General features: G+C 41.1%; 1 protein-coding gene across 3 annotated transcripts; it reads left to right on the top strand.

Moving 5' to 3' along the window:
- The first annotated feature begins 13,753 nt into the window (after nt 1–13,753).
- Nucleotides 13,754–25,110, top strand: HSPA14 (heat shock protein family A (Hsp70) member 14). Of its 3 annotated transcripts, XM_021531059.2 has the most exons (14): nt 13,754–13,831; nt 13,917–13,997; nt 14,085–14,167; nt 15,090–15,138; nt 15,925–16,018; nt 16,142–16,232; nt 17,235–17,339; nt 17,896–18,057; nt 18,494–18,649; nt 19,864–19,966; nt 21,446–21,658; nt 22,051–22,224; nt 23,077–23,147; nt 24,441–25,110. In XM_021531059.2, the coding sequence occupies exons 1-14, from the start codon at nt 13,775–13,777 to the stop codon at nt 24,517–24,519; spliced, it is 1,518 nt and encodes a 505-aa protein (XP_021386734.1). In that variant the 5' UTR covers nt 13,754–13,774; the 3' UTR covers nt 24,520–25,110. The 3 variants fall into 3 exon arrangements, with proteins under 3 accessions (XP_021386734.1, XP_021386735.1, XP_077639797.1); XM_021531060.2 differs by lacking the exon at nt 23,077–23,147; XM_077783671.1 differs by lacking the exon at nt 14,085–14,167 and having other exon boundaries at nt 13,806–13,831.
- The last annotated feature ends 150 nt before the right edge of the window (nt 25,111–25,260 follow it).

Genomic DNA, 25,260 nt, shown 5'->3' with positions numbered 1-25,260 from the left:
AGCTCTTGGCTCTGCTCAGCTCAGCCCCCTCCAGTGCTCCCTTCAGGAGATGGCTTCACCTATCCACACTGGCTGTGAGCACAGAAAGGGAGGTCAGATCCCAGCTTGTCTCCTTCTGGCAGGTTCCTCCTTTATGGCTCACTTGCCAGCAACAGCAGTTAGTGTTTCCCAACTTCCTGCTCTGCCACTGCCTCTGTTGTGCATGGACAAAAGGCTTTCTCTTGGCATGACATGCTGGGAGACAGAAGACACCTCCTCTGCCAGACTCTATGGAATGGTGGTCTCAGCAGTAGGGAAAAAACAGCTTTTTGGGCTGCTGAGTTTGCTGGCATCAGCAAATGTCAATTCACAGACTGAGACAGCTCCAGAACGCCGTGGGCTGATGGCAGCTATTTCTACACCAATTCAGTGGATGAGGGAGTCCCACCTGGTACACAAAACATTCCCACTTCCATGCTTTGTTCAGAGTGAATATTTTTCTTCCTAATTTTTAAATTTTAAACCTGCTGCTTAAACGCTGTGTGCAACTTGAGTGCCTTTCCCTCTAAGAAATTTTGCATAGGAACTCACACCAAGCCATGGGCTGATGGGAATTGTGTAGGCTCTGCTGAGCTCATTTGACTCCTGGCAACTCTGAGTCTATCCTTAGGTGCACACCTGACTGCCTATTCCACAGGCAAATAAATCATAGCTGAGCAGAAAGAGGTCTTGAACAGGACCTAAATATTTTCCTATATTTTTATGTATGTATATGTATATATTCTTGACCACAAGAATAAGTTTGCAAACTTTAGGCAACACAATTAAATCCATGTATTGAAATGCTTTGTCAATTAAATCCAAATTTATGTGTTTTGTACATTGTTTTATATCTCACTGCAAAAAGAGATGGTGGTTTTGGATAGGAAATGCAGACTATCTTATTCAAATGTACGTGGAGGGAAATGCAGGTAGACAGGAAGGTTTAGGTAGGGTGTGTTTGACCACATCCCCAGAGTAATACTCTGCTCTTTTATGAAGTGATAGAAAATTTTAAAGAGGTAGAAGGGATGGACTTAACTTCAGTGACAGGGCACAACCAAAAGGCAAGTAACATTAAGAGTAAAGCAGATCCTTGGTTCATCAATGATAGAGAAAGAGCAATTTGTCTTCCACTTTTTTTTTAAAGCAGATGTACCCAAATAACTTACAATTAGATACATAGATACAGATATAGATATATAATTACCCACTTATGTGTCTTGTGTTTTCCACTGTGACAGGAGATAGTGAAAAACACTGCAAACCCACACAAGACAGGCTCCATTCAGTGACCTCAACACATTTCAAACCCTCTTGGCTGAGACACCAGTTGTGGCAGATGTGACATGGGACCTCCAGGAGATGCACATCTGCCCAGCCCAGCTGGGCCTCCCCAGCTGGCCCTAGAGACGTCTGCTCAGTCAAGAGATTCAAGTTCAGGGTTTCCAGACATGACAAGGCTGCCATGGTTCAGATGTAAACTTTTAGGCATTTATTAATTTGTAACATATTAGAAGTCTGCTTTTTACTAATTTTACTGTTGCATTTAACCAGCTACAATCAGAGCCCTTTTTCTGTTGGGTTTGACTGTGAAATAAAAAACTGTTGAAAGGGCTGCCAATGCATGAACTAGTTTCTTTCCTAAGTACTGCATCTTGTTCTGCTCTACTTCTCCAGCTATTAGAAAGTAGGTCTCACTTTTTCCAGGATGGGTCGAGTTACCAGAGGAAGGTTTCTTCCTGCTGTTTACAGATCTGCTGCCAGTCTCAGACTTTGGGACCAGCTCAGATCCTGTCCATCAGGGCTTAAACTCTCATGTCACAACCTGTCCTGCTGCCTCCCACACCTTTCTCAGTATGAGAGTGCCTGGGCAGAGCAGTCCAGGATGAGAGATAGCACATTTCTTTCTGGTGGAATCTGAAGGGATTCTGCTCATTCCCACAGGAAGTTTTGAGGTACGACAAGCCTTCTGCTTTCTTTTTCTGATTTGTACCATTATCTTCCGGTGATCTTCCTGCACCTATATTTTCTGTAGTTAAATTCACTGGCCCTACCTGCATACGTGTCAATAACCCCTTTAAACAAGCAGAATGTCCTGCTGAGTACTCCAGAATGGAGTGGTGGGATTTTCTGGTTGTGTTGCTTTCCATTGTTTGAATCCCTGATTGAAAGGAATTTGAAGAGCACCAAAACAATAAGAGAGTTGAGAGCTCAAATTCTATTGAAAACCTCTGGAAAGTTTAGTTTTGTAAAGTGAGGTGGCAAAGCCCTTGGATATCTAAAGATTGTGACAAAACCCTTGGACATCTATAGATTTTGGTAAAGTATAATTCAATGTGGGAACAGATGTATTTAGAGTAGGTCTAAAAAGCTCAAACTTTCATTTATAGTAGCTTTAAGTGGATTTGGCTGTGTATTTGTGGTAAACTGCTTCAAAGACAACAAGCAAAGGAAAACAGAGGCTTGTTCAAGAATCATTCCCAAGCAGCAAAGACCTAGTGATCAGGGAATAATCTTCACAAGGGAACATGTATGTATATTGATGCCACACTGACTCTCCCATCCATTATAAGATTACAGATGCTAGGTGAAATACTCATTTTGTCCTTTGTGCACTGCAATCAGTGCCTTTTCAGAAAAAAAGGCACTTTTCCCCCAGGATTCTGCCTTATTCTGTAACATGCAACGGACAGGGTAATCCACAGGAACCCTGTGGATTTGCCTCCTTCCTTCACTGCTAAAATAAACGACAAAAGCCTCCCAGGAAAGCCAAGATGGGTTTTTGGCCAAGGAGCTGCCTGTGGAAGCTGCAGCCAGTACCAAATATCTCCGTGTGAGATGATAAGATGATGTGATTGCTGGCTGCTGCTCAGTGTCAGCAGGAGTGCTCTGATGGCCACTTCTGCTGGTCTGTGCTGTCCTTGCCCTGCCGTGGCTGCTGCTGGTGCTGCAGGCAGAACCCCTTCCTAATCCTGGCAGCATCACGACATGCTTTAAATGAACTCACCTGAAAACACACTGAAACAAAAACAAAGGCCATGATTCTTGCTAAACTGCAGTTTTCTGGTAGAACTGCACTGGGAAGCAGTGACACACCATGTTTTATCAGCAACCATCAGCAGACTGGGAATGTACCACTGGAAATCCCCCTCCAGCTCTCAGCCTAAATCTTAGCAGAGCTGGTATAACATGGCCAGAGAGATTTTAAGCTGCCTCACACCAATAAATCCTGTGCTTGTAAATGACAAACTCTACCGGTGTCACACACACTTAAAATCAATGGCGAACTTAATCTCCACTGCAGTTGGGTATTGATTTACCTACATTGACTTAAATTCCAATATAGTAAATCGAGAGCTAGAACTAACATAAAACTGTAGGTTAAAGGTACTTGTCCTAAGAAAAATAATTTTAGCAGGATTAATTATTTTTGCCTGAGTTTCCCTCTGGGTATGGTTGGAACAATCACAAGCAGGCAGGTTAGTTCCTTGAGGCATGTAAAAGTCAAGAGCAACTCTGAAAGGAAGAAACCTCCAGGACAGGCTGGAAAAGCAGAAGGCAGCACTGTGTCCTGCAAAGCTCAGCTTTCCCTGTTTTCATATGGCCACATGCATATGGGCGTGTGAATTCTGTCACTTTCCTGCCAGACTAAAATTAAGTAACTGAAGACACTTGCATCAGCAGTCTGAGGTTAAATTAAACCATTAGGGGACCTGGAGAGGACTGGATTCTGTGCCAGCTTGTAGTGGAAATTTCTTCAGTGTCTGAGGTGAGGAATATTAATAAGAAAATCAGGAGAGTGTATGCATGCAAATGGCAATGATGCATAGTGAGAGGCAGATCGTTTCCTAGCAACACAGGCTTTAGGCTGGTTAGTTTTGGTTAGCATTTTCTGACTAACAGCTGCAATTTGTATCTGTATTGCTGCTCACTTGCCTACCTGTGCTGAAAGAGAGAAAAAGCAATAGAGAGCACAGGGTAGGGTCTGTATATGCCAGGCTGTACTTGCAGGGGAGAACTCTGAGTGTGGGGAACCTGCCAGGAGACCAAAAACTGGTGAGTTGGAAGTGTTTCTTCAGATGCCCATTTCTGCCATGTGTGAGCTAGCTCTGACCTGGACCTTGTGCTTCAGGCAGCTGAGCCAGGGCACATGAGTTTCACTTCCCCCCTCACCTATCTCTATTCCTTAGTACCATGTGCTCCAGGAATACCCTATGACTAATTCTTCTCTCAGTATCATCAGTGAGAGACCCTTGACTTCACTGGTAACAGGACAGAGCCCTTTTATTTATTTATGGATTCTGTCTGTGGCTTTATTTACACCACATCCTCAGAGAATAGTGTAGGAAAACAGTTCCTCTGTGTGCGTGTTGTGTGTGTTATGTATAGGTCTTGGCATATTGGGACCTCTGCTCACCTGTTGCAAGGTAAATAATTAATGATTGTATGTCTGTTAGAAATCTTTTCTGAAGGTGTTTGACAAATGCCTTGTACTGCTAGGGTGCTACAAAAGCAATTCCTGATAAAAATCCCATCCATCCCTTTAAGGCATCGTTTGTGACCAGCATGGGCTGGATGCCAGTGTCAGCTCACGGTGTGATCTGGGCTTTCCACACCGGCACTTTGGAACAAGTTCTGCTTTCTCCATACAGATCCTGCTGACTTCTCCCCAGCCTGTCAGTGCTTCCAGCATTCAGCCTCTCTCACCCTCCTGGACAGCTCTGTGTGTTTTAAACCCAGTTTCCTTTCCACAAGAGGAAAGAATGTGAGAGATGCTTTAGACAGCATGTGAGTTTTCAAATTGTTCTTAACTCCTCTGTGCTGTGGAGAGCAAAACATTCACCCAGTTTATGTAAATGCTGCGAAGCAATTGCTGTAACAGATGGCTGCACAGTCAGGGAGACCAGTTGTTGCATCCCAAATGAAATGGGCTTCTAGTCCTGTATCCTCCAGTGATCTGTCTGCAGCTCCAAGTGTTTAAAGCCAAGGACCAAGGCTTTACCAGTCCATGACATCTCTAGAGGGGATGGCACCATTTCCTCGGTCTCATTTCTTTCCTCGAGAGAAAGGCTTTAGAATAAGTCTCATTAGCCACCAGAAAAATCACACAGGAGAATGAATCCGAGAAGTGCCCAGCTATGAGAAAAGCTCATGACAGCCCCTGCACTTTACTAGGAAAAACGCAGCAGATCCAAAAGTCATAAGCCACTGGAAATGAGGTTTCGTTCAGTCCATGGGACTGGCTGTTTATGTCCTGTATTTAGTTTCTGTCTGCCAAGAAAAGCTGTCTGGGTAAGAGGAACACGAATGTTTGGTGTACAAAGAAAGCAAAAAGAGGGAGAAGAGCCTTCACTTATTTTGAGTTATTTAAAACTCAGCAGTCTTTGTGCACAGCTGTTCAACTTGAACAAGCAACCTCTCTCTGAAGGAGTCAGCATTGCTCCTCCTTCACTGCAGAGCTGGGAAAGTGCCCATCCACATCCATGAGTCATCCAGACAGGCCTCCAACAAAGGCTGCTCTGGCTAGCAGGAAAGTGTAAGCCCCAAACTTTTGCTGGCCTGAGCTGTAAGTAGATGAGAAAAGGGAGGAAGGGACTACAGTACTATTTATTTCCCTTTCTGTTTGGGTTTAGAAAGGCTGAAGAACAGAAACAGTCTGTAGGAAGGTACTCAAATGTGACAGTGAGACCCCAAAACCCAGCAACTTGCTTTAAATCCTTGACCTACCTTATCCAAGCTCATCAAAACATCTGCCACCTTATACTTTCTACAGATCTCTGGGAGAGGATGCTGAAAGCTGGGAAGGCTTGCACATTTCTAGAAACCCATGGAAATAAAAGGTACAATTATGCCAGGGATGTTGATTGCCACAAGCCACTGGCTGAAATCATGGGACTTCCTTTTCCATGGGGTAAAACACATGGCAAAGCAAAAGGCACAGAAGTGCCAGACCTGCTCATAATGGATGTTGTAAATGTGAAAATAATGGATTTTTGAGGAGGTACTGAATGGTGTTGTTTCTATTTAGCAATGTTTTGTTTGAATTTGCACTGATAATAAATCCTGAAGGTAAGCGTTGGATTGTGTCAGTCTGTCACATGAGCAGACATAATGAATGTACAATTAAATGAATTAATGAGTAACGTGATACAGCAAGGAAGCTCTCCTCTTCATGGTAGAATGCATCCCATAAAAGCAGAAGGAGTTTTCTACTAGCTTTTACAGCACAGAGAAGGCAAAGAGACCACCTGTGGCTCTAAATCAGGAATGAGACTCTTGCAGCTCTACCCACCTAGGCTGTCCCACCAGGACCCATAGTGGGTAAGCCCTCTTCAGCACAGGCAGGAGACTTATCCACAGAAACCTCTGCTTATCTTCTGCCAAGACTGATTCACTGTTTCTCTGCACCCCAAGAAATTCCTCTTGGTTTACTGTAATTTCTTCAAGTATATTTTGTCTTTTTGCTCTGTGGTTGAACAGCAGAGGAATAACCTCTGGGCATGAGAACAGGCCAGGAAAATCTCCAAAAGGCAGACTGGGGAAATACAGAGCTGACAATTCAGTGTACATCTTTCTTCAAAGGACAGACCCATGCAATTGATTTGTGCTGCAGATGTCTCTGCTGAAGTTGGCCTAAAAAAACCCCCTGCTTTGTGGAGTGGGATTTGTCCCCTGTGAGCTGCCAGAAAACAGAAAACAGTGTGTCTCCTGCAGCAGCTCTTCTGTGAAGATTTTGAGGATTCCCTTCCACTTCCAAAGAAGTGAGGAGTCCCTGCAGCACAACTGATTAACATCAGAGCATGGAGAAATTTTGCAACAAACTGCCTGATTGCTCAGCCTCGTGGCTCAGCAGGTAGGATCAGAGGGTGTAATGTGTCCCAGCTGCCTGGGCCCCAGGTCTGCCCGCAATGAGAACTGGTTTTGTCTCCATAAGAACATGGAGCTTTCCACAGAAGTTATTTCAGAGGCAGCCCTCTAGGTCCAGGTCACTAAAACCAGAGCATCACCCAGTAAAGTCATTGGGTGTCCAGAATTCCTCGGAAGCCCTGAAGCTGTTGCTCAGGAAAAGTGCAGCTGTTTGTTCAGTGGCACAGCAGCTCCCTCCTCTGCACCCTTGGCCTTTCCCAGCTTCCTCTGTAAAGGTGGAAGGGAATTTCAGTGTATCTATTCAGTCATCAGCTGATGAGCTGCCAACAGCTCTGTTCATTTTCCCCTGCTGTAATAGGCAGTTTAGAGCCCCAGCCAACGACCAGAGAAGCTGCTGGAAAGAGGCCCACTGATTTCAATGGCTGTCCAACAACACACAGCCATATATGCTGAAAATGAAGCACAAATCACACAAATCTGCTTCTCACAGGCCACAGGACTGTCCTCTGTTATTCATAATTATCATTATTATTGTCATTACTGGATTTGAATTAATGCCCATGAGTGCAGATGGACAGAGGTTTTTCTGAGCATAAATTCTGCCATTTAACCAGGGCTTTCTCAGAACTTCAAACAAAGAAGAATGGTTCCAGGTGCCATTCTTTTCCTTTGCATCCCCACAGCTGCTGATCAGCTATGATGTCCACAGCAAGAACTAAATTTCTCTAAGTGAATTGCAAAATCTGTAAAAAATTCTTTACATACAACAATAATAAAAACCTTAAGATGAACAGCAGAGATTACTAAAGGAATATTAACAAGTTAGCTAAAGACAGGGATCATTAACACTTAAAAATATATGACTGTTCTGTAGTTTAAAGAAGAACTGTAATTTCATCTTTGAGCTTTATAGATAGCAGTTGAATTGTGGGAAAGCAAGTAGTTCTGTCAGCTCTGCATGAATCCTATTAACACTTTTTATTTTTTTTAATAAAAGGAGCTCAAAATCTATCACCACTTTGATCTCAGTTCAGTAAAGCTAATCTTAGTGTTGGTTTTAACATGGACATTTAATTGCATTTAATCATCTTCTGTGAAAATCAATTTAGTTGACATGATACTGCCCAGGACTGGTCAGCAGAGATAAGAGCTGTGTTCTAGCTACTCCATCGTATTACACTCACCTCTAAGCAGGCAACTAATTAATGTGGTTATCCTCAGAACACCCTTGGGAGGAAGGAAAATTATGTTCCTGTTTATTTGTTCATTTGGGTTTTTTTATTTTCAAATTAACAACTCAGGGAACAGCAAAATTAAATGGCTTAAATGGTAAATCTCTGACAGTGCACAGAATGAACTCCTCGTTTCTAGCTTGCACCCTCATGCCTAAATCCATTCTTTGCCTTCATTAACCACTATCAAATCTAATGCTGATCTCAACCTATTGTGGTAGTCATCTTTTCTTAAACTGCTGGTTTAAACATTGCTCAGTTTTCATAGAATCATGGAACTGTTCAAGTTGGAAAAGGCCTCTAAGAACATTGAGGCCAACCTTTACCCCAGCACCACTGTGCTCACCATGACCCCAAGTGACACACCCCACACACCTTCTGAAAACTTCCAGGGATGGTGATTCCAATGCCTGACCTCCCTTTCAGCATTTTGTTCCTAATATCTAATTATAATCTAAACCTTCCCTGACACAACTTGAGGCCATTTCCTTTCCTCCTTTTGTAGCCACCTCACCCTGCAGAGTATGAACTTCATGGAAGGGCTCAATGTACACAAGGTTTTCCACTGAGAGCACAAAAGTGAATTTCAGGCATATTCTATCATGAAGTCTGCTTTGAAATCTCTGAGCTTGCCTCATGGCATACATTGTAATTTGTGTCACAACTTAGATCTGCATTATTAACCATAACATTTTGCATTTACAGAGCATCCTCCAGCCAATGATGTCAACACACTTCCTATCCATTATTAAAGTCTTTCAAGATTCCTGCAGAGTGAACTTGGCATCATTTAAGAGATGGAAAAACTGGAAAAAGGACAAGAAAGGAAAAAGGACAAAGTATGCAGATTTCCTCTTTTACTGGGGGGAAAAAAACCCTGGTATGCATGTTTGAAAGTTCTCAGGCTTGATAAGAGTAATGAAGTTGTTCAGCCAACTTTGATCATACCAGATGTGCCCAAAGATGACACTGCCCAGCACAGTCAATAGCAATTCCCCAAGTGGCAATGAGAATATTGCATATTTTTTTGTTTTATTAACACCAAATGTACATGCAATTATCTGTGGCATGTGCTTGTATTTACTCTGCAGTAATTCATACAAGTTTGATTTCCCTAATAGCCAAATTTCAACAAAGCCTTGTCAAAGGTGACTTGTCCCAGTTCTCTGTTCCAGCCTTGAAGTGTGTTTGCTGTGTTTAATTGGCCTTCAATACCTCCTTGCCCCTGTGAACAATAATTCACAATTGGCTGAGTGGCAGCAGAGAAGAAATGTACCAGAGTGACCTGAAAGGGCTTCCTGTTTTCAGGACAACATTGTTTTCAGTGGAGTCATCAGCAGATTCCCTTGGGATGCTTCAGTGTGGGTGAGCAGCTCATTCAAGGAGCACTCATCAATGCCCCAGGTACAGTTTGGTTGTTTCAGGTTGTAAGAAAATAAAGTTTTTCCTACTTTGTGACTCATGTTTGTCATGTGGAATGCAAAAAAAAGGGTGGTTTATTTTGAAAGCACCCTAAGGTTTTTCAAAATAAGAAAGAAAACTACCATTCTTGTTTTACAATCCAAATCAGAGATGTTTACTATGCTCTATGTCCTCTAAAATATAAACCAACCTTGGGATACTCTCTAATAAGCACTCTGGTGTGAGTAAAAGAAAATTAATGTGGCTTCAACTTTGCTGCCATCCTGAAGACTGAATGCTGTAAATTGAAAGCTGTGTTTTCATGCGGCAGTTCTGCCACCTACAGGCGCTGAGAGCAGCCCTGCAAGGGGTTTGCCCGCCAAGCTTTCTATATACTTCTTTTTTTTGGTCAGCTGAAGGAAGACTCCACAGCAGTCAGCCCCAACCTTCGACCCATAAAAATATTTTGTTCCACTTATTATACAGTAAGATAAGTATTTAACTAATCTGGCCCACTAACTGAGCTTGCTTCTTCCCTACCATTTATATACTGTGGGTATATATTTTTTAGAAGGGGTACTGAAATCAGTTTCATTAAGTGACTTTTTAGTAATGGGTGGCAAATGTTAGAGCAAAGCCAGAAATAGCTACAGCCTCCACCAAAGCCCAGAAGCTTCAGAAGTGATATACAGACAGATCCCCCCAACACTATGTGTGCCCAAAATAAGAACTGCAGTGAATAAGGATGGTGTAATCACTCTGGGGAATTTAGGCAATGAGATTGAAAAGCCTCCTTTTATACAAAGTGAGGGAAATGGAAGTTTACTAACAGAGATGACAGTACCTGCAGTAAGATTTTGTAGTCTTACACCTCTGTCTTGGGGAAGGAGCTGTTTTCAAAGCTCAGGCTAAGTGCCACACAGAGGATTTCTGTCCAGGTCCCCCACAACCAGAATCTCACAAAGTTCTCCCAAAAATCCTGACCACTGAGCTGACCCTGCTCCCATCCTCAGGCCAGAGATGATCACAATCTTGGAGCTGCCACAGATCAGGCCACAGTCTTGGAGCTGCCATCTTGTCTCCTTGAAGTTTAATTTTCTGAGAATTAAGTCAGAACACACACAAGATAATTAAAAGAAGTCCTCTCATCCCTCTTTCCTCACCCCAAGGGACATTTTATAGTATGTACTATTTCCCAGCTGCAAAACAATCCTTGTTCGATAGAGACACTTGCTTCCACCTTAAAGGCATTAAAGGTAGCCAGTGAGAAAGATGGGGACAGAGTTTTTAGCAAGGCCTGTTGCAAGGGGTGATGGTTTTAAATTGAAAGAGGACTGATTTGTGTTATATATGAGGATATAAGGCTGCTCTGGTTTTAGGATGGCTGAGAGATATGCCATAGCCCAGAGGAGAAGGGACAGCTCTGACACTGTGAAAGGTTTGTGCTACTGCTTTTTCAGCTGGGAAATAATACTGAGGGGTTTCATCAGAGTACCTGTCTAATTCTGAGCTGAGTTTGATACATGGTGGGTGTTTGTTGGATGTAGGTGCCTGGAAATGTGCAGCACTCCAATCAGACTGTGGCTGGGTGTTTCTCTTCTTCCTGCCCCAGAGAAATAGCTCTCACAGAGGTGTGCAAGATCAAATTCCAAACTCAGGCTGCTGCTTCCACTTTTTATTTAGAGGTGGGTTGTTGCCCCATCTATCAGCTCACTCCAGCTCAGTGCAGCTTCTGAACTTCCCATTAGATAAGAACAATTCCCAAAAACATAGGAAAGGCACAGACAGAGAAGGACTTTTCACTCCTCAGCAAACAACACTTGCCACCACAAACCTCTGCCAAGGAATTTCTTCTCTGGTATCATTCAGGTTTGCCTATACATGGCAGGAACATTAATTGCTTTGGTTAAGATAAGCATAACTTCTGTGTGTCCATATGGACATATCTATGGCATAACAATTGGAAAATAACTCTGGGTGTGCTTAGCTGTGTTGGGGTTGTTACCAGGGTGGCCACAAGCACTTTGTTATGCACAGATTACACCTTCTGGCTTGGGTTCTAAATACCAGTATATTAACACAAATGATGCAACCAGTATTAGGATTTTGAGGAAAGCACACGGAAAATACTTTGTTTTCTGTATTGGGGCCTATGTTCTCTACTACCCTCACATCTTCTGTGTCTCTTCCCAGACTCCCTTCTCTTTGCCAAAAGCATCATAGGGAGCCACCCCCACTTCCCCCTCTTCTACAATACCTTTTTCCAGTCCACACAGCTCTCTCCTGCCCACTTCTAACCTTTTTCTCTTTTCGTTCCTCCATTTACAAGAGAAGACAGAAAGGAGTTACAATTTGGACATTCTCCAAAGGGATTGTTTCCAGCTGTATAAGCTTTGCCTTTGTCATGCTGCCATCAGCTCTGGAGCATGGACTGCTGGCATCTGAGCTCGACTTTGGGCACCTTCAGCAAGCTCAGTTACCCAAAGGAAGATTGTCCCATGACTTATGAACCTTAAGAATGTGGGATCTGTTGTGGGATAGACAATTCCTTTGAGACTCCAAGTGACACCTTTCACCTCTATGTGGTCTGAGTCCATTCCTTTGGCCTTCAATATATCATTTACAAAGCACAACAAGAACAATCTTTGTTTCAGAGCAATGTAGAGAGATGGCCCAGAGGGGCATTTAGACTCTATGGAAATAAGATGCAAATGAGCACCCAAACCTACACAAGTGCTATCACTTGGGCAGTGTGAGGTTGCAAATGTGAGGTGGCCTGGCCTGTCCTGTGATAACTTTGCAGTTCCTTTTATGGGGTCACACAAAACCTGGGGAGCTGTCGGCACACTGCTCTGGCCAGGATGAATTTCTGTGTGAATTAGAGATCTTTTTTTTTTTCTTCCCTGTCCTGTGGCATTGAGAATTAATTTCTCCAACAGCAGTGTAACATTATGAGACACTGAGCTTTGCTTTCAGGCATTGGTCATGCCTTGTTAGACGATGGAAAACCAGCACTCCAGCTCAACCTGCAGCACTAGATACAGAGATATTTCTGTAATATAGGAAGGTTGGACATTATGTTATCGATACCTATTCTAATATTGACTTTTCACAAATATTAAAATGGGTTCTATATGTATGGTGTTAAAGTAACTTTGTTATAAAAATACAGCTTTTATTTCTGATGTTAATTAAGCTTAGACACAGTAGCGAAATAGCTGATATAAGTATGGTTGTGTTAAAATGTCTGCTTGGATGGGATAATAGCCAATGAACATATAATGAGGACACCTGTACACATCAGCCAACGATCAGCACTCACTGTCTGAAGATAATGTGGGCCGGGGCCAACTCTGAAGATGATGATAAAAAGGACTAAAACCACAACCAAGGAATATACATGCTCTAAAAAGGTGGACGCAAGGAGGAGATACGCTAAATAATTATTGGAACACATAAACTAGTTTGGGAAAAAGTTTACTATGCATAAAAGTCTTTGAATATGCAACAGGGGGGTGTAAAGGAAAAAGTATTTAAGGGGTATCTCCGAAGATAAGCGCCAAGGTGCACCCAGCCATGATAACCTTCGCTCTATGGTCCTTCTCTCCTGTTGTCCTTTATTAAACTTTTTACATTTTCACAGGAGAGTGAACGTGCTTTTCACAATTAGGAGGAATTTCTTCACAGAAACGGTGATTAGACAGTGGATTGGCCAGAGTCGCCATCCCTGGAAATGCCTAAGGAAGGTCTGGACACGGCACTCAGCGCCCTGGTCTGGTTGGCAGAGAGGTGTTCAGCCACAGGCTGGACTCGGTGATCTCAGAGGTCTCTTTCAACCCAACGGAAAAGGCTGGAAAAGGTTCTGTGATTCTGTGAATTTCAACCTCCATGTGCTTCACCGCCAGCAACTAAACCGCGAGAGGCACCACGGACATAAACCACAGGCACACTTGGTGTTTTCCCCACTTTGATGGCGACTCTCCGTTTTGATTTCTCCATTTTCTAGTTCTTTAACACGTTAACTCCCATTTTCCCGCCGCCCGCTGTCCCAGGTTTAAGAAGCCCTCACGGAGCCGCCCCAGCGGCCCGCCACAACCCGCGCGCCTCGCGCGCGCAGTCTGCCCCGTTGCTATGCGCGGTGACGCAGCTCGCTCTGCTTTTTCTCATTGGCTGCTCCGCCGGGGACGGCGCAGCGCGGCGCGGGATTGGCCGGGAGCGGCCCCGCGCGGGGCACGCCGGGGCGGGAGGGGGCGATGGCGGCCATCGGGGTGCACCTGGGCGCCACCTGTGCGTGCGCCGCCGTGTACAAGGTGAGCCCGGGCCGCCCGCGGCTCCCCTCGGCCGTGAAACCCCCGCAGGCTCACGGCCCTGCCTCTCTCCTGTCTCTCTCCCCAGGATGGCCGCGCCGACGTGGTCGCCAACGACGCCGGGGACAGAGTGACTCCCGCGGTCGTGGCGTTCTCGGAGAGCGAGGAGGTGAGGCCGCGGTGCGGAGGGGGAAGGGAGGGGTCCCTGTCCGCTACTCAGCTTTTCCTTCCTTCTTGTCCTTTGTTTTCGGTTCAGGTTGTTGGCTTAGCTGCGAAGCAAAGTAGGATAAGAAATATTTCAAACACTGTAGTGAAAGTAAAGCAGATCCTTGGGAGAAGGTAAGAGAATGGGCGTGGAAGGGGCGGTGAGAAATTGTTCCCTTTTAAAGCTGTTTTCACGTCTCAGCGCTAATGCTTAAGGCATCTCTTAAAAAAATCATTCTGATATCAAAAAATCATATAAACGGGGAAATTGTTCCCGTTTAAAGCTGTTTTCACGTCTCAGCGCTAATGCTGAAGGTATCTCTTAAAAAAGCATTCTGTTATCATAGAGTCACTGAACTTGTTTGGAAGGGATTTTAATGATTACCTCTCTTCCAACCCCCCCGCCATGGGCAGGGACACATTCTCCAAGACCAGGGTGGTACTGTGAGCTTCTTAGCCTGCGTTTTCTCCCAGCAGCGAAGAGGTGCTTCTGAAAATAGAGAACTAGAGAAGAAAAAATGTGTTTTAGGTCTGAACTTGTCTGTGAAAATAAATTTGTGAAATACATAGTTGCATATATGCTTTTCATACATACTTAAGTGTCTTAACTGATTTTTTTGTCACCTGATTGCTCTTATGTAAAATCCACTGTGGTTTAACTTTTCAGTGATGACCAAGCTGTGTGTTACAGCCCTTTCATTGACAGGAGCTGACAAGATGTTGCCCATTCTGGTGTATTTCTTAGCACTTCTCAGATGCAGAACTTCACTGAAATATTTTATAATGTTCATAGCAGGTTAAGACAATGTGTTGGGTTTTGGCTTTCCTTTTCCATAATTATAAGGTATTTTTTTGATCATAAGTTTTGGGAGAAGTCAGGACTGTTGGATTTTCTTTACTCCATAAATGTATCTGTAGAGGGGAAAATAGGAATTTTTGGTTCAAGTATAGCTTGATGTGTTGGAGATGTTAAAAGGAATATCAGCAAGCTGCTGATATTTGTGCAATTAACCTTGAATGCATGATTTATTTTGTTATTTTGAATTTTTATGGGCAGCTCTGATGACCCTCAGGCAAAGAAATATATTGCAGAAAGCAAATGCTCTGTAAGTATGATAATTTGTATAATTTTATGCTTTCTTTGTTATTGTTTGGGCCATACCAGGTGCTCTGTAGTGATCAATTCTCATCATATGATGTCCCTTTGCTGCTATGTGGAATGTTTCTGGTTTTATCCAGTAGATAACCATGGTCTGGGGTCTGCCAGCATAATATAATTAGTTCCAACAGAAAATTATTTACTTCTTGGCCATTCTCAGAAGGGATGACCCTAATATATTTAGGTGGTGGCACTGTGGTTTTTCTTAGAGCTGGTAAAAGATACTGGTAAAAGTTGCAGCACCTTGTGATTAACATCTCTAACCAGTTGATTTAATCTCAGTATTTAATTGTGTAATACTGTCCTTGTTGCTAGAAAATTTTGCAAAAAGGGAGAAAAATTATCCTGTAAAATACATCAGTAACAAAAGAGTGAGTTTTCCCCTGGGTTTTGACTGTTCATAGTGGTGTGATTTTATAAATAGCTGGGTTTTTTCTCATGGAATATAACCAGGAGTGTACTTTTGTTCTAAACTTTGCTTTTGTACTCAGGAAAACTTAATAGAAGGGAAAGTCTGGACTCTTTAAATTTTTAAATGTCTCTGTTGTGTCTGTTACATGCTATGAGTCTTTGATAAGCATGATGAAAGTGTTTATTCCCTTGTAGTAGAATACTAATGCAGAGTGTTTACATAGTCTGGTGCTTTTTACTTTAAACAGAGCCTATATGGAACATTACTTTTTGTAACTAACAAAATTACTATCTGACAAAGGTGTGTTGGTTTTGCTTACAGATGATTGAGAAGAATGGGAAACTTCAGTATGAAATAGATAACAAACTTATTAACCCAGAAGATGTGGCAAAACTAATTTTCAGTAAAATGAAAGGTATATACAAATTAAATTCATTGACATGTTTTATCTTTTTAAGCTGTCCTTTTATTTTTAAGATGTCATATATTTTTTCTTGCTTGTTTTTACTCACCATGCTCTGTCTGTGTTTCTAAACAGAGACTGCCCAGTCTGCCTTGGGTTCAGATGTGAACGATGTTGTTGTCACTGTACCATTTGATTTTGGAGAGAATCAGAAAAATGCCCTTGGGTAAGAGCATTGAGGTTTTTCTGTTATTTTATATGCCTAAAGCAGATGGTCTGGAAGGTCAGCAGTGGGAATTCTGCTGCTGGACTTCAGCTTGTGACTGTCAGTCAAGATATTGGGATGTTATTTAAACAGGGGAAATATGAAAGCAAGAGATTTAATCCTGAGTGGAGAAACTTTTAATTGAATTTGCTGATGTGACCAAAAGGAAATTCTGAATCACTGAAGTGAGGGGAAATTTCAATTTCATCAAGGATAGAACCTCATTTCAGATCAGGATCTTCAGTGACCCCTTTGAAATGCAAATAGTTTCTCACCCTCCTCCATAATTTCCCCTCCCTGCCCTTCTTACTCCCCAGAGTGGTGCTACTTGGCATCTTGAGGCCTGCTTTGTCAGAATGTAGACTTGGAATAAACACCAGTTTTCTACTTTGAAATGATGTTTGGAAATACTTTTGCTCAAACAGTTCCTCAGTAGGAAAACATAAGTGTGCATAAAGCTGAGCATAAATGGCAGCATCTGTTTTTGCTTTCTGATATGTAGAAGCCCTTATGTTTAATTGTCATGAAAGAAATAAAAGCACATCTAAATGTTGGTCAGAAAACTTGTAAGTCAAGTGTTGCAAGTGAGGCATGGTAAATTATCTTTGTTGCCTGTTGAAATGATGTATCAAGGACTTTGAATGCCACACGTGAAGATAAATTACCAAGTTTGATTTAGGGTGGGGTGTAGTTGTGGGGTATTTTGCAGTTTTTATGGGTTGTGTAATCTCATAGACCAGTATTTTATTTGACAGAGAGCACACAGCAGATCCAATTATCTGAAGAGCACAATAGCAACTGACCTTCTTGGTACCTGTCTTGTCCAGTCACTCAGTTTTGTTAATACCATGCTGTAAACAAGGTCTGATTAGGTGGCATATGTACTTCAGGTGAAATCCTAATAGTGTGTGACTATAGTGAGAGCATTAAAGTAAAATGAAATGCTGTTATGGCTCATTACAGGGAAGCAGCTGCAGCTGCTGGGTTCAATGTTATGAGATTAATTCATGAACCGTCTGCAGCTCTCCTTGCTTATGGAATTGGCCAAGATTCACCCACTGGGAAAAGGTAAAATCTTAATATTTTAGTTCTTTTTAAGCTGCTGTAGAAATCGTAAATGAGGAAGTGCTGTGTTGCCTTAGCATGAGGCATATTTTCCTTTTTTCTCTCAATCAAGACAATAAGCATTTAAAAGTTGTAATTTTGAAGTGTATTAAATCCCTTTGCTTTGGTCTTTATATTTTGAGAATTGTCTCTAAAGATTTGTCCCCAGTTTCCAACTTTCTGTTTAATAAGCTGATTGGCTTGAAGAAAAATGCATTCCTTTTGAAACATATTTTGGCATAGCTGGTTTTAATCATGAGAGATGGGATCATTTTACATGGGCTGGAAGAACTAAAGCAGAGTTCCTGGGTTCAGTAGATGGTTGTCTTTATGAATATACAGATAATTCACTTTCCAAATACTGAAGACTGCTGTCAGTTTGAACTTTTTTGTTCTTGTTTGGTGTTTCTTTACAATTCTCATATACTTCTTGTCTGATTAAAACCATCAATACATGGTGGTAATCTTTTGACAGTGTGTCAAAATTAATGCTCTTTTCAATATTTTTTTAATGTGGCAGCAATGTGCTGGTTTATAAACTGGGTGGAACATCACTTTCTATCACAGTCATAGAAGTAAACAGTGGAATATATCGTGTACTTGCTACAAACACAGATGACAGCATCGGTGGAGTTTGCTTCACAGAAGCTCTAGCACAACACTTAGCTTCTGAATTTCAGAGGTAAGATTTGAATTCCAAGCATGTTGCTGTTAGGACAGGCTCTTCATTATATGGTGCTTGCTTAAAACAAAAAAACTAGCAGAATCTCTGTTAGTGAAATGGTTCAAGTAAAGATGATGCTGGAGGAGCAGTCAGTTGTTTGGGGCCGACTGCCCCAAAGAGGAGGAAGTCAGGGGAATGCCTGGGAGGAGGAGGACTGGGAAATGTCTGAGTTGGGTGGATGTTGCCTGAAGTCAGTGTTAAACTGTAAGAGCTCAGCTGTGGACTCTGTTGTGTGCAAACACAAAAAAGTAGAGGCATTGTAGTTAGTGGTAAAATGTTTAGCAAAAAAAAAAAAAAAATGCAAGAGCTCTAACCTGTTTTTCCTTTCAGAAAGAGTTACCAGTCCAATTCCTGTCTTTTTTAACTGGTATCATCTTTTTATTTTTAAATACAGGTCTTGTAAACATGATATTAGAGGAAATCCCAGAGCCATGATGAAGTTAATGAACAGTGCTGATATTGCAAAACACTCTTTATCAACCCTGGGAAGTGCAAACTGTTTTGTAGATTCACTGTATGATGGATTGGACTTTGATTGCAATGTGTCCAGGTAAGGTAGATCTTGAAGCTACTGAAGTCTTTCTAGGTGGTATTGTGGATGTTCATTCAGTAAGCTTTGATTTCTGATGGTGTTTATTTTAGAGAAGGAAGTAAGATTGAAGGCAAACTGCTGTTTCATGTTGATGGTTCTGTTATGCTGCAATCTGTAGTGGTCAGGGCAGTCACACTAACAGTGTTGACCTGATGGTTAGAAAATGAAATGCAAAAAAGGCACAAGGAGACCCCATCTTCAGAGTTTGGTTGTTGATCAGAGGGGAGTAGATACTGTAATGAATCAAGGTGGCTGTTTATGTCCCCTTATTATTTTTATTGTACTTTCCTTACAGAAAAGATGGTTTGTGGACTCTTCATCTAAATGAGATCCAGAATGGTAGGAATCCTGGAAGTCTTGATGTTGCTTCTCAGTGAGATCTGGTCTAGAAAGATATTTTCTGTCTTTTTGTTCCTATTGCTGTGACCTATTCAGTCTCTTTTCCTCTGGAATGATCTCTTAGTGAGATTTTTAGCTCACTTTGATTGCTCTTCTAGGTAGCAGCAGCTTTAGCAAAATGAATCAGACTTTTCCATTCCAGAACTTCAGCAGTTGGAGCTGCTCAAATAAGGCACAGCAGGTTCAAAAGTGTGAGAAGCAATACTGTATAAATGGGGTCAGCTCCATTTGGATCAGATGCCAATCCTGTGGATTAGTGTTGTAGACTTTGATTTGTTGTATTCATGCAGAGTAGAACTTCCTTTGCAGCCTTGAAAGAGACAAAAGCAAGCACAAGTTTGTTTTTTAAATTGCTTAATCTGTTCCCTGTGTGAAAATCAGGACACTGCTTGATTTGCCCCTAAAAATTGAGTCTTTGTATTCATTTTAAAGATCATGAAGCAGTTCCAGGATTTTTCTTTATTTATTTTTATCTGAGTCAAGGCAGTAATACTGGTGTTGTCAGCACAATACTGGGGTTTTTTTTTCCTCTGGAGTACACTGAAGAATGAATGTAAATTTGTGTAGGTGTGGTTGATGGAACTAATAGCACAGCTACTTCACAACAGCAAAATTGCTTGAAGATTAATAATGGGAAAATAAGACTTTTTTAAAATCCTGTAGTAGCAGCTGAAGAACTAAAGTATATTCTAAAAATATTGTTCTTCCATTTCAGGTACTTGGCTCTAATGGATGACATGATCCTTTTTGAATGTTTTATTTTTCTCTTTTAGGGCCAGGTTTGAACTTATCTGTTCTTCACTTTTTAGTAAATGTGTAGAAGCAATTAAAAAGCTCTTGCAGCAAGTTGGATTTACAGCAGATGATATTAATAAGGTAATAATAGAAATCATGTAGGACGTTTCCACAAGAACAACGCTTATGAGGCCTGTTTTCCTTGCAGACTGAGATTATTTCATGATATATTTAAGCAGTTTTGACTGGGATCCAACAAAGTCTGTAGATTCAGGGTCTTTAGAATTGCTGTATTTACTTTCATTTCAGGTATTTAAAGTTAAGTATAAGGTAGAGTCACATTCAGTTGTGTGTTTTTGCTGCTGCATATTGAGTAGGTGGGGAGGATTTGTCTCCATTTGGTGTGTTTGTGTAACTCTGCCCAAATTCAAGCTGAGGAGTACCTTCCTTAAGTTCAGTCTCTGGGCTTTGTTCTGCCTTCATTCAACTTTGGACAGGGTTTGCTGAGACTTCTGAAGAAAGGCAAAGTTTTGACTTAAAGTTGAACAGATCACTAAGTGTCCACTTGTCCTCCTCCTTGCTGGCATAAAAACTGCAGGAGGTGCCAAACCAGGGAGTGGTTTAATCCCAAAGACGGTGAGCAAGGCAGCAGACAGTTGTTTAATTCATGTCTCTCTTGCCTTGGTGTAAGAGAGGAAATTCATCTCACCCCGTTTGTGCATGTGCTTGGCAAATGATGCTGCATTCTTTGCTGATAGAATTGGGTCATCAGGTCTGCAGCTGAAGCTGCCTGGTGCTTTCAAAGACACTTAATGCTGTTTCAGACTCTTAATCGTGTCACATCTCAGGTTCTCTAATGGACAATGAAGTATCCCAGGCCACTGTTTGAAGAACAGCTTTTGTTTTCTGGTGGCCGTGGTTTTTGCTTGGCCTTTCAGGCTTTAGTGCTTTGGATGGAGGGCAGTGGAACACTTTAAATGTAAAAATAAATAACCTCAGAGTTATGTTTTACATGAGTAAAAGTAGGAATTAGCTTTATTTCCAGATCTGGCTGATTTCAACGAAGTCTCTATGGTAAGACTTGGATTTAGGGATAAAACCTGACTTGCTCCTTCCTACAGGTGCATGATGGAAGGGTGAGTGGCAAGCAGCACAAATTACAACATGGGGAAATTTTAGATTCCAGGAAAGGAATGTGTAGTATGAGGGAAATCAGATGCTGAATTAAGGGCCTACAGAGTCTGTGGAATATGTATCTGTGGATGAAAGGTCCTGAGCATCCTGTTGTAACTGTGCCTGGTCTGGCCAGGAGGTTGGACTAGATTACCTCTGGAAGTCCCTTTGAACCTGATGTTATTTTGGTGATGAATTTTTCAATTTTCAAGGTGTTATTTTATTTAGGTGATTCTTGCTGTAAGAGAAACTTTTCAAAGACATCATATTTCCTTTAATTTCAAAAGCAAAAGTATCAAGTCAACCAAAGATTACATCAATTTTTATTCCAACAACTGCAGATGATAAAATATCCCAGAGCAGTTCGCATTTTTGCACTGCGGGGTGTGACCTGTCTGTTTTATTTCACAGACTAAAGATTTGAAATTATTATGATGTGTTTTCCAGGTAGTTCTTTGTGGTGGGTCTGCTCGAATCCCAAAACTACAGCAGCTGATCAAAGATATTTTCCCAACTGTGGAATTACTGAATTCAATTCCTCCGGATGAAGTTATTCCCATTGGTGCAGCCATAGAGGCAGGAATTCTGCTAGGGAAAGAGAGTACCTTATTAGAAGAAGATGCACTCATTGAGTGTTCTGCCAAAGATATTCTTCTTAAGGTAAGGCTAAAATTAGAATATTAGAAAGTCTTACTGCTGCAGTGCGTATGTAACACTGATGATGTATGATTGATGTTAGAAAACAGCATTGGTTTATTACTTCTACAGATTTGCTATAGATCAGCAGTACATGGTAACTTAGGTTTATTGACAAAAAAAATTGACAGGAAAATTTGATTTTTAAGGGGAGATAGATTGTATCTTTCCTATGTTGTAGTAGCTAGACTTCTCATTTGTAGGAATGTTGAGGTTTTTACTTGCTGTGATGGTAAATGTGACAGAGGGAATGAAGCTCGGATTTCTTTTCTTGTGGAGCATTGTTGTAACACTTCCAGGTCAATGAAGCACTTAAAGAAAAACATGAACTATTTATTTTTTTCTTTTTTTTTAAGGGAGTAGACGAGTCAGGGGCTGACAAATTCACAGTGCTATTTCCATCAGGGACACCATTGCCGGCTCGAAGGCAGCACACCCTGCATGCTCCTGGAAATATTTCCTCTGTGTGCCTTGAGCTGTACGAGTCATTGGGGAAGAGTCCCATGAATGAAGAGGAAAAATTTGCACAGGTGAGTATTTGCACACTTCTGTGTACCTTCAACAACAGCCACCTGGAAAAAAAATGGAAATCAATTCCACCAATACCAAAACTTGTTGTTAGATGCATTACAGTGACATGCATCTCTTTGGTATTGATCTTTTAATTGTTCTGCTGGACATGAAAAATACTGAACTACTTTGTAAAGTACTGAAGTTTCCCTTTTGAAGCCCTAAATGGCTGACAGAATTTGACATGTGGCACTACTGTAATAAGATCACCTGGGATGAGAGATTTTACCAGTTATTCCAGTTGTACACAGATCGTTGAAGATTTTGAAAATAAGACTGATTAATGAAATGGCATAGCTAATGTATTGATTGCTTTTTGATCTTCCTAGATTGGACAGGATCTTTTAGTAAATATTGAATTTGATTTATCACAGTGGTAAGATGGAATTATTTAATCAAGTGGGGGTTTAAAGTTTTTTAGGAATCAAACTACAGAGAGAGCTCAGCTTTTTTGAAACAGTTGTGATGTGCTTTCCTTGGAAAGCATCAGGGAAGGGGACGATGTATCTGAAATTGATGGAATATTTAAGATGATTGTTATTCCACCTTAATTCTGCCCAAATATCTTTAAAGGGATAGGGAAGGGATGTTACCTAATAATTACAGTACTGATTCTAAAGGACACTGTGGGAGTGATAGGTACTTCAGCTATCTCAAGGATAGATTCTGAACCAAAACACAAAAACAATAGTGCAAATAGCTAAAATGCATGAATTTTCACATCTTAGCTGTTATGTCTCTTCCCCTGAACTTCTGCACAAGAACTTGAGGAACCTACTATAATCAAACTTCCTATATTTTTTTTTTAATAGATTGTACTCCAGGATTTAGATAAAAAGGAGGATGGCCTACATGATATACTAACTGTTCTCACTATGAAAAGGTACCCAAACCACTTGTTCTCCTGTTTACACTATGTCGCACTTCTGACAAACACTCAAACACTCTTGACTCCTGTTACATAGTATTTCTTTTTTTTTTTTTTTTTTTTTTTTTTTTTTTTTTTTGAGAAATCTCAGCATTTCTTTTGTCACAGGGCTGTACAGTCCTAGCAGGGGTAAGTTCTGTAGAAATGTGGGTTTTCTGCAGTACCTTTGGTGCTGTCATTGTTTGATTCTTAAAGAAACAAAGCTTAATACAATTGTGTAGATTATTTTTAGCAACTTGTGAACCGTTGATCAGTTTGGCCATGCGTGAGAGCAGACAGGATCTCAGACTTTCTCTGGAAGTGGGTTGGGTAGCTTTGCTGAATGCCCACACTCTTGGTAAAAACTGAAGGAGGTTTGGTCTTCCTTAGTTATGAAGGATTGTAGAATTTACAGCGGCTCTGTCCTTTCAGAGGCAGGGTTGTTAAACAGAGAAAAAATGCCACAAGAAATTTCTACTTGCTATTTAAGGTTCAAAATACTTAATTTTCTTATGTTAGCTATCAGGTGTATTAATGCCTATCAATAGACCTCACCTAAAATGGCTTGTTTGTCATACACAGATTTATATACTGAGCACTGATAAGGAAAACATTTTGGGGATTATAGATAGAACTCTGTCATGCAGAAAAACGGCATTATTTGGAAGGAGGTTTAAGGCGTATTTAGGTGTAAAAGGGAGAGGAAGTTTAGTAGAGAACATCTATTTGTATGAAAATATTTTGTATGACTGTATGCCTAGCTGAAGTAGGGCTCAATATTTCTTAAGTCTTGGATTTTGACAATAAAGGTTTTCCTTGTTGAAGGAGATCCTTGGAATTTAAAGGCTACTTACACTTTAAAAGTCATGTTCTCATGCTATGACAGGACATGTTTATCAATCCACTGCTGGTACTCAGTTCTCACAAGGAATATTTTGAATAATATTACCACATATTCTGTTTACAAACCTGTAAAAAATAAGTTGAGTTGCAATATTTAAATGTGTTCTTAGATCTATTTCAGCATATGTAGAGAAGATAGATGCTTTAAGGACAAGAAGTATAAAGGTATAAAACCAATGACTAAATTAAACTTAACTTCATAAATCAATTTCATCTGTGTTGAAGCATGTTTGTCCCTGGATATTTTGATGCAGATCTATCATCCTTTCCTGTGTGAGGACTGTTGTTTATCATCTCTGGCACATGCAGTAACATAGTAAGTATTGTGTTGAGATAATCCTAAACGTAACTCTCTCTTTTATCTAGGGATGGGTCCTTGCACGTTACCTGCACAGATCAAGATACTGGAAAGTGTGAAATTATCACTGTTGAAGTGGCATCATAGGCCATTTTGGAAGGCAACGTTTTTCTGACTTGATTTTTCTCTTACTGGCTTTTCTGCCAAAACAGTGACTCTCTGTGATGTCTCTCATGATTCTTAGAGGACTGTAATAAACTGAAGTAAAATACCACAAAGTTATTTTGCCACCAAGTCTGTTCAGAGTGTGGTGTAAAACGTTAGTCAAGACATGTGAACAGCAGATGGTTGAATTATCAGCACTTGGTTTACCAAATGCAAAGCACAAATGCCTGTGGTTCAGCAACAAGCTTATTACACAGTTTGAAGATTTTTCTGGACTAATCAGATCTTGTACCCGTTCAGCCAGTGCACCTGTGGCTTCTGTAGTATAGCTTTGAACCAGTGAGAATGACACTGCTGAACATCCACTGTCTGCTATTTATACTAGAATCCTGTGTGGTCTTGGTATTGCCCAGAACCATGAAGTTGGAGCCCATTTGCGCTGGCCTCTTGAGCAGGTGAATTTTTTTTCCAAGAATTTTTTTCTGTAAAATGGTTTTGTCATATTATCTAAGAAATGTAAGAGTTAACTGTACTTATTTATATGTTATTAAAAAATACATTTTTTTACGTGGATCCTGGCAATCTCTATTATGTGTGGTGCTGTTTTAAATCTGTATTGTCATACATTTGTGTGGGTATACGCTGGCAGGTTTTTTCAATAATGAGATAGAGCTGGCAACTGTAGTTATAACAATAATATGAAGGTCTCAGCCTCAAGTGCTG

Source organism: Lonchura striata, chromosome 5, assembly GCF_046129695.1.
Source record: "Lonchura striata isolate bLonStr1 chromosome 5, bLonStr1.mat, whole genome shotgun sequence".
NCBI classification, from domain to species: domain Eukaryota; kingdom Metazoa; phylum Chordata; class Aves; order Passeriformes; family Estrildidae; genus Lonchura; species Lonchura striata.
This window is presented reverse-complemented; position numbering and strand designations above follow the sequence as displayed.